The sequence below is a fragment of the Xenopus laevis genome, chromosome 5S (assembly GCF_017654675.1).
Source record: "Xenopus laevis strain J_2021 chromosome 5S, Xenopus_laevis_v10.1, whole genome shotgun sequence".
Lineage (NCBI taxonomy): Eukaryota > Metazoa > Chordata > Amphibia > Anura > Pipidae > Xenopus > Xenopus laevis.
In genome coordinates this window covers 57,525,775-57,535,800 of record NC_054380.1, presented here as the reverse complement: position 1 = coordinate 57,535,800, position 10,026 = coordinate 57,525,775, and the positions used below count along the sequence as shown (strand labels likewise).

General features: G+C 40.9%; 1 protein-coding gene across 1 annotated transcript; it reads right to left on the bottom strand.

Annotated features, from left to right (window-relative positions):
* Positions 1–1,742: 1,742 nt before the first annotated feature.
* Positions 1,743–3,768, bottom strand: LOC121394100 (lamina-associated polypeptide 2-like). The gene is made up of 2 exons (XM_041564103.1): positions 3,110–3,768; positions 1,743–3,009 (listed from the first exon to the last, which is right to left on the bottom strand). The coding sequence occupies exons 1-2, from the start codon at positions 3,154–3,156 to the stop codon at positions 1,743–1,745; spliced, it is 1,314 nt and encodes a 437-aa protein (XP_041420037.1). The 5' UTR covers positions 3,157–3,768.
* Between the last annotated feature and the right edge of the window lie 6,258 nt (positions 3,769–10,026).

Here is a 10,026-nt window from a genome sequence, read left to right as displayed (position 1 = left end):
GTCTCGGCCAGAAGGGAATTACTGCTATAGCATCCACTGCCTCTCGATCCACCTTCTTCAAGACTTTCCATATTAGTGGAATCGGAGGAAAGACATATATTAGGTCTTTGGACCAATCTTGTCTTAGACCGTCCACGGCCAATGCCTCTTTGCAAGGGTATCTTGCGTAGAACTTCTGGCACTTTCTGTTTTCTGCCGAAGCCATGGCATCTATCTGTGGTCTTCCCCAGACTCCTACTAAGTCGTGGAAGATGTCTTCGTGGAGACTCCACTCTCCTGGATCTAGGGTCACTCGGCTCAAGAAATCTGCTCTGAGATTCTCTGTGCCCGGCAGGTGCACTGCTGACAGGCTTTTTAGGTATCTCTCTGCCCAAAGAAATATCGGTACGGACTCTTCCAGCAACGTAATACTCCTGGTTCCCCCTTGCTTTTGTATGTAAGCGACTGCCGTGACATTGTCCGACAATACTTTTACGCTCTTTCCTTTCAGCATTTCCGAAAAAGCAAACAGAGCCTCTCCGATTGCTCTTAGTTCCAGCACATTCGAGGGAGTTTCCTTCAGGGACCATGACCCCTGGGCAAATTGATTCTCGCAATGGGCTCCCCAACCTGAACCTGACGCGTCGGTAGTCAGTACTACCCAGTCTGGTTCTTCTAGATGTAGACCCTCGTCCAGGTTTCTTTGTCTGCACCACCAGCTTAAGCTGTGTTTCACTTCTTGAGGCAGATGTATCCTTCTGTGCAAATTTAATTGTGGGTTCCTTACTTTTCTCAATAGAAAATTCTGCAGACCTCTTAAGTGCCATCTTGCCCACTTTACCACTTGTATGGTAGAAGACATTAGACCCAGAATTTTTAAGCAACAATGCACTGTCACAACTGATCGGCCCCTGAAGTCTGCTATCGCCTGAATTATTTTTTGCTGTTTTTGGACTGGAAGGCTCACCAGATTCTTCTCTGTTTGAAAATTTGCTCCCAGAAAGATTAGTGACCTTGATGGAATAAGGTGGCTTTTTTCGATGTTGACAACCCAACCGTGTATCCCTAGAAATTCTAGCACTCTCTCTGTGTGTTGCCTTGCCACTTCTATTGAGCTCGCAGTCACCAAAATATCGTCCAGATAATGGAAAGTCGATATCCCTTCTTTCCTTAACTCTGCTATCAGGGTAACTAGAACTTTTGTGAAGACCCTTGGTGATTGTGACAGCCCGAACGGTAGGCATCTGAACTGCACGTGAATTTTGCCCACTGCAAATCGAAGGAACTTCCTGTGCTCTGGACAGACTGGAACGTGAAAGTAGGCATCCTTTAGGTCTATACTTGTGAGCCAATCTCCTACTGACACCGCCTGAATGATGGAGGCCAAGGACTCCATCTTGAACTTCTTCTTTTCCAGAAACTGATTTAGTTTTCTCATATCTAATACCGGTCTTAAAGCGCCGGATGCTTTCTTTACTAAGAACAGCCTTGAATAGAATCCCCTTCCTCTTTCTTGAGACGGGACTACTTCTACTGCTTTTAGTGCCAACAGCTGATCCATGTATTCCTGAATCAGGTCTTGACTTTGTTTTGCATTTTGAAATGAAGAAATTAGACAATAATCCCTCCTGGGGACTTTCAAAAACTCCAAACGAAAACCTCTTTGAATTGTATCGTACACCCATCGGTCTTGTACGGACTTGGCCCAGATTTGAGCGAACAAGGTCAGCCTGCCTCCTATCTCTGTCTGGGCCAAGGTAATCTCATTGTTGTTGCGTTGAGGCTGAAGAAGAGGAGAAAAAACTTGCTCTCTTCAAATTACTTCTGGCACCCGGGCGTCCAGCCCTCCAAGAGGATTGTCTTGAATATTCTCTCCCGGGTCTGTATTGCCTTGATGCCCTAAACGATTTATCTTTATCTCTGAAGTATGGAGGTTCAAACCTTCCTCGCTTCGCCTTGTTTTCTTGAGGCAGAAAAACACTTTTGCCTCCCGAGACCTTTTTAATAATGGCATCCAGTTTTTCCCCAAATAACATGTCTCCCTCGAAGGGAAGTTGGCACAAATTCGTCTTTGATGCTGCGTCCGCTGCCCAAGGTTTCAGCCACAGAGCTCTTCTTGCTGCCACCGAGAGCGCCATGGACCTCGCTGTGAAATGAACCAAATCCAGTGAAGCTTCTGACATGAAGTCAATGGCTAGTTTACAATCAGCCAGCATCTCTAGTAATTTTTGTCTTTTAATATTAGATGAAATCGCTTCTTCTATATTTGAGAGCCATACTTTCACTGCTCTTGAGACAGATGTTAGAGCCACTGCTGGTCTGCAGGCTGCCCCTGCTGCTGCAAAAGATTTCTTTAAATTAAACTCCATTTTCTTCTCCATTGGCTCTCTAAATACTGCTGCATCATCCACTGGAAGAGTCGTCTTCCTAGCCAGCCTGACCACAGCTGCATCGACCTTGGGAGGAGAGTCCCAGAATTTAGCATCCTCCTCCTCAAACGGATATTTCTTTTGAAACTTCCCAGCCGTCTGAGGTCTCTTCTCAGTCTTCTTCCACTCTTCTTTAATAATCTCTTTTATTGAGGCATGCACTGGAAAACCTGCCGACCTCTTCTTTAACGAAGGAAAAAGCTTATCCGCCGATGAAACTTTTGAAGAATCTGTGGGAAAGGTCAATGTTTGCCTCACCGCCTTGATTAGAGGTTCAATCACTGATACATCAAAATTAGATTCTTCCTCGGACTCAATTTCCCCTTCGTCTGAGCCTAAGGGTGAGTGTACTTCAGACAACTCTGTCGGAAATCTCAGAAGGGGAATTGTCAGTGACTCCCACTGTCTGGAGTATGAATGCCTCTGTCTCTTCATAGAGCCAGTCGCTTCCTGAAAACCTTGCACTACTGCTTGTTTTATGACCGAAGCTAGCGACTCTACAAGGGCTTGATTAGCCTTAGAGCCTGAAGGTACTGGCTCCTCCTGGACCACAGGAGAACTTTTCTCTGGTGTTTTATCTTTCTTTTCCGAGACAGGGAGGCTGCAATAACAACAAATCAAAATTTAGAACCATGGTACACAATAATTATTTCGTAAACTTTCTCTCTCTATCCCTCTTTTGCAGGGAAGTAAAATCTCACCTTTTCCCTTTGGGGTGAGGTGTCTTGCCCGTAGTACTGGATTCCATGCTTGTGAGTACCTGCAACAGAATGCCACTACTCAATTAGAGACTTGCATAAGCAGTCCTGCCTTCCTTAATATTGCACAACTGCACAGTATACATCCCACAGTGCAACATTTTGCAAGGGTTGCTATGCATATAATTACTATAGTTACTATTATTATTAGGGCTACACGCCATAGCCACAGGCTGTTTGGCGCCAAAGAACACTTCCGTGTTCATAAAATGCTGCCGACATCGCCGCTGCCCTCAGGCAACCTTGGCGTTCACGCATCTCCTGCGCTATACAGCGCTACTTGCCTTACCCCCAACAACAGGATGGCCGAGGGGGGTTCCTACCTTCCCTCCTTACCGGTTTTCCTTGTGTGCTAGCGCACGAACACCGGAGCGCACCTCGCGTCTTTCGCGTCCTGTTATGACGTCACTTCCGGTTCCGCTTGTGACGCTTCTATACAGGCGCGTCCGCACCTTGCAGCATCGCCCACCTAACCCGTTTAACGGGAGGTAACAGCTTGGCCCTTAGGCTGTTCTTGCCCTCTACGGCCCTCCTCCACTAACCCCTACAAGGGGAGTATCGGACTTCAGCATCGAGGATGCCAGAGAGAGACAGAGAAAACACCCTCGTGCTGGAAATAAGGCATTGCTTCAAACGCCTTCTTCCATCCATCCCGCCTCTGGACAGGACAAAAAAGACAAGTAAGTGGGGGTGTGCTCTCATTTTAAACTTGTTAGGGGAGGTCCTGTCCAGAGGCCCGCAGGGCAGTTAACCCATTGGTGAATGCTTGCCAGGAGTGACATGGAAAAAATGCCTTACCCTTTAAACAAAACAGGGATTGTTTGTCCATATATTGCAATATATTTAAGTTGGCCAACTACGTCAAAGTCATCCCATATCTGGCCAGTCCTATGCTCAATTTTATCTGATTCATTAAGAATTCTATTGCTTCATTATACATTTTACAAAGGGACTAGGTATTACCTGCAACTTAACTTGCTGCTTTCAAAGTAAACCTCCATACTTGGCTGCCCTTTTATTAGACACCAGTGGGATCACCTGACTATAGCTGGGAAGGGTGGGAGCTACAACATGGAGCTGGTCACTGCTCCTGTATAAACTATAACAAACAAGGGAAAGTTGTGCTCACCACTATTTTTTAAAACCATTAGGCGGGGGTGCAATGAGGCTGTGACCACAAAATACATATAGTCAAATACAAGAGTCCTCTGCACTCAACCCATTATCAATATATTTAAGACAGCGACATTTTGTGCATACTGCTACTAAAAAATGCCTTACCCTTTAAACAAAACAGGGATTGTTTGTCCATATATTGCAATATATTTAAGCTGGCCAACTACGTCAAAGTCATCCCATATCTGGCCAGTCCTATGCTCAATTTTATCTGATTCATTAAGAATTCTATTGCTTCATTATACATTTTACAAAGGGACTAGGTATTACCTGCAACTTAACTTGCTGCTTTCAAAGTAAACCTCCATACTTGGCTGCCCTTTTATTAGACACCAGTGGGATCACCTGACTATAGCTGGGAAGGGTGGGAGCTACAACATGGAGCTGGTCACTGCTCCTGTATAAACTATAACAAACAAGGGAAAGTTGTGCTCACCACTATTTTTTAAAACCATTAGGCGGGGGTGCAATGAGGCTGTGACCACAAAATACATATAGTCAAATACAAGAGTCCTCTGCACTCAACCCATTATCAATATATTTAAGACAGCGACATTTTGTGCATACTGCTACTAAAAAATGCCTTACCCTTTAAACAAAACAGGGATTGTTTGTCCATATATTGCAATATATTTAAGTTGGCCAACTACGTCAAAGTCATCCCATATCTGGCCAGTCCTATGCTCAATTTTATCTGATTCATTAAGAATTCTATTGCTTCATTATACATTTTACAAAGGGACTAGGTATTACCTGCAACTTAACTTGCTGCTTTCAAAGTAAACCTCCATACTTGGCTGCCCTTTTATTAGACACCAGTGGGATCACCTGACTATAGCTGGGAAGGGTGGGAGCTACAACATGGAGCTGGTCACTGCTCCTGTATAAACTATAACAAACAAGGGAAAGTTGTGCTCACCACTATTTTTTAAAACCATTAGGCGGGGGTGCAATGAGGCTGTGACCACAAAATACATATAGTCAAATACAAGAGTCCTCTGCACTCAACCCATTATCAATATATTTAAGACAGCGACATTTTGTGCATACTGCTACTAAAAAATGCCTTACCCTTTAAACAAAACAGGGATTGTTTGTCCATATATTGCAATATATTTAAGCTGGCCAACTACGTCAAAGTCATCCCATATCTGGCCAGTCCTATGCTCAATTTTATCTGATTCATTAAGAATTCTATTGCTTCATTATACATTTTACAAAGGGACTAGGTATTACCTGCAACTTAACTTGCTGCTTTCAAAGTAAACCTCCATACTTGGCTGCCCTTTTATTAGACACCAGTGGGATCACCTGACTATAGCTGGGAAGGGTGGGAGCTACAACATGGAGCTGGTCACTGCTCCTGTATAAACTATAACAAACAAGGGAAAGTTGTGCTCACCACTATTTTTTAAAACCATTAGGCGGGGGTGCAATGAGGCTGTGACCACAAAATACATATAGTCAAATACAAGAGTCCTCTGCACTCAACCCATTATCAATATATTTAAGACAGCGACATTTTGTGCATACTGCTACTAAAAAATGCCTTACCCTTTAAACAAAACAGGGATTGTTTGTCCATATATTGCAATATATTTAATCTGGCCAGATATGGGATGACTTTGACGTAGTTGGCCAGCTTAAATATATTGCAATATATGGACAAACAACTTTCCCTTGTTTGTTATAGTTTATACAGGAGCAGTGACCAGCTCCATGTTGTAGCTCCCACCCTTCCCAGCTATAGTCAGGTGATCCCACTGGTGTCTAATAAAAGGGCAGCCAAGTATGGAGGTTTACTTTGAAAGCAGCAAGTTAAGTTGCAGGTAATACCTAGTCCCTTTGTAAAATGTATAATGAAGCAATAGAATTCTTAATGAATCAGATAAAATTGAGCATAGGACTGGCCAGATATGGGATGACTTTGACGTAGTTGGCCAGCTTAAATATATTGCAATATATGGACAAACAATCCCTGTTTTGTTTAAAGGGTAAGGCATTTTTTAGTAGCAGTATGCACAAAATGTCGCTGTCTTAAATATATTGATAATGGGTTGAGTGCAGAGGACTCTTGTATTTGACTATATGTATTTTGTGGTCACAGCCTCATTGCACCCCCGCCTAATGGTTTTAAAAAATAGTGGTGAGCACAACTTTCCCTTGTTTGTTATAGTATATATATATATATATATATATATATATATATATATATATATATATATATATATATATATATATATATATATATATATTTTTTTTTTTTTTTTTTTTTTCCATATATTCAAATTATTGGCCCCTAAAGTTCAGGTAACTGAAAGTATAACAGAGCATGTGCAGTGAATCAGCAGAAAAGAAGATGGGGAACTACAGGGTCAGGTTTGGAGGCACAAACCTTCACTGCTAAAGGTCTTTGGTTGCCTTGAGCTGGTATAGGAGCCAAAACCACAATGAACAACATTTCTGCCCTGTATCTTTAGCTAAGCTTTAGTTCTCTTTTAAATGGATTGTAAACCCACATATACAAGTTTGCATAATGAAAGAAAATTGTAATTCTATGCATCTTTCCAGTATACATCTGTTATACATTTCAGTGGTTTTATAGTGATTAATATATTTATCTGCTAAGCAGTGTTTGTTTTCACTGTTGTTTTATCTGCTCTAGTATTTCTAACACCAGTGGGGTTATTTACTAATGTCCGATTTTGTTCTGGTCGGCGTTTTAAAAGGGGAAAACACAATTTTCTTGCAGAAAAAAAACCTTGAATTTTTCATGATTTATTAAACCCAGAGGCTACTAAAAGTCAGAATATAAAAACTGAGAGGCTAAGTCTGAATGAAAAAGTACTCCATCTCAGACCTGCCGAGGCCAAATAGAAGTCGATGGCAGATGTCCCGCTTACTATTTGGAAAATCTCATGATCTGCGTTTGGTTTACAATAATCCTAAAAATTTGTGGTTTTCAGGTGATGATAACCTGAAAAAAACCCCCAGAGTTTTTGGGCGTGAAATCCAAAAATAATTGTACAAGATTCTTTACGATTTTATCGTCTTTTCACACACCAGATTTTTTCGAGTTAATTTATTGATAAATTAATAATTGGTAAAAATGTGGATGGAGTTTGGTCGAAGTGGTTTTAATAAAATAATGACAGTTTTTCAGATTTTAGTAAATAACCCAAGAAGCCAACCAACATGCCTGCAAAGAAGCTCAGGGCTAACTTCTGCTACATTATTTAAAAACATAGAACCACCAGTGCAGCAAGAGACAGCAGAAGACTGCTTCCAATTGCAATTATATTTTCAAATAATTTGAAAACCACCCCGATTACTTAAAAACCAACATTATGTAAATTCATGTATACTGGAAACGTGCTAAGAATGAAATTTTCGTTAGTCAACATTTTATTATTTAGTTTGCATAGTTACATAGTTAAATTGGGTTGAAAAGACCAAAGTCTACCAAATTCAACTCCTCCAAATAAAACCCAGCATCCAAGAAAACATCCAAGCCACTCTTAAAAGCATTAAAGGAATTGTTCAGTATAAAAATAAAAAACTGGGTAAATAGATAGGCTGTGCAAAATAAAAAATGTTTCTAATATAGTTAGGCAAAAAATGTAATGTATAAAGGCTGGAGTGACTGGATGTGTAATATAACAGCTACAACACTACTTTCTGCTTGTCAGCTCTCTTGGCTTCCACTGACTGGTTACCCCGGTTACCAGGCAGTAACCAATCAGAGACTTGACGGGAGGCCACATGAGTCATATCTGTTGCTTTTGAATCTGAGCTGAATGCTGAGGATCAATTGCAAACTCACTGAACAGAAATGTACCATGTGGCCCCCCCTTCAAGTAGCTGACTGGAAGTAGTGTTCTGGCTACTGTATTAGACATCCAGTCACTCCAGTCTTTATACATTACATTTTTGCCTAACTAACTATATTAGAAATGGTTTTTATTTTGCACAGCCTATTTACCCAGTTTTTATTTTCACGCTGAACTGTTCCTTTAACAGAATCACGAATAATAAATAGAAGGTGGACTGCAAAACCAATATATTAAAAATACAATTTATTATATAATCACAAAAACACTGGCCGGCCAGAAAACAGTGAATAAATTATGAAAAATAATTCTAAAATCAGTAATAAATACAATCCAGGTGGGTAATCACTTTTCCTGTGGAGAAAATTCAAATGACTACCAATATAATACCCTTCCCCGACCCATCACAGGAATTTCTCTGCATTAACAGAATCAGCCATCACAATATCATCCGGCAGTGCATTCCACAACCTGTTGTGTCACTGTTGCTTCAAATTAAAGTTCTTTTCTTCCAGTTTGAAGGGGTGGCCTCTGGTACGGTGATCCACTTTATGGGTAAAAGGTCCCCTGTTATTTGTCTATAATGTCCTCTAATGTACTTGTAAAGTGTAATCATGTCCCCTTGCATCACTTCTTTGACACTGTAAAACACTGTTTTTTAAAGACCCATGTTCAGTAAAGTACTGTGCTCCCTTTATCTACCACCAGTTTTAAAGGACAAGAAAAAATTTGATCACTGGGGGAAGGGTCCCAAATTATTAGACACCCTCAATGATTATAATTAGACAAGAGGACTAGCACTTCCCTCTGCTGAAAAACACAACTTTATTATAAGTGGAAATGGTTAATAATGCTGATAAACCCACCAGTCAGGTGTACTTTCCTACCAGGCCCGGACTGGCAATCTGTGGGTTCTGGCAAATGCCAGAGGGGCTGCTATAAGGTCCCATAGAAAGTCAGTATTTAGTGGGCTGGTGGGGGCTGATTGGGCCTCTGTGTACCTGAAATGCCAGGGCCTATTTTAATTCTCAGTCCGGACCTGTTTCCTACAGAGTACCATATCTTACTAGTTTTATGCACCTTGCAAATGTGACACTCCTATTACTGTGATAAAAGAATAAAAAGAATAGCATTAAAGAAACAGCCTAAAGAAACAAAAAGGAAAGACACGTTTGTAAGTAGGTCAGATACAGTTATCCATGCCTTTACTGTCAGAGCTGCTTACACCTTGCAAACTTTTTTTTGCAGCGCTCCTTAAAGAGGTGGTTCACCTTAAAGTTAACTTTTAGTATGTTATAGAATAGCCAATTCTAAGCAACATTTCAATTGAACATCATTATTTATTTTGTATAGTTTTTCAATTATTTGCCTTCTTCTTCTTCTTCTGACTCTTTCCAGCTATTCAAATGGGGACATTGACCCCATCTAAAAAACATATGCTCTGTAAAGCTACAAATGTATTGCTACTTATTATTATTCTTTCTATTTAGGTCCCATTCTATTCATATTCCAGTCTCTTGTTCAAATCAGTGCATGGTTGCTAGGGTAATTTGGACCCTAGCAACCAGATTGCTGAAACAGCAAACTGGTGATCTGCTGAATAAAAAGCTAAATAAGTCAAAAGCCACAATTAATAAAAAATGAAAACCAATTGCAAATTGTCTCAGAATATCACTCTCTACATTATACTAAACGTTCACTCAAAGGTGAACCACCCCTTAAACTGGTATGGAAAAATGGTCAAATCTTTCAAGCACTAAAGGTCCCTAGAAATGCCATGTTGTTCTTTACGCACACTTCTCTTTTCCCACTGGTAGTTTCTACCAGTGCACCATGTAGCTGAGCTAGCTACAC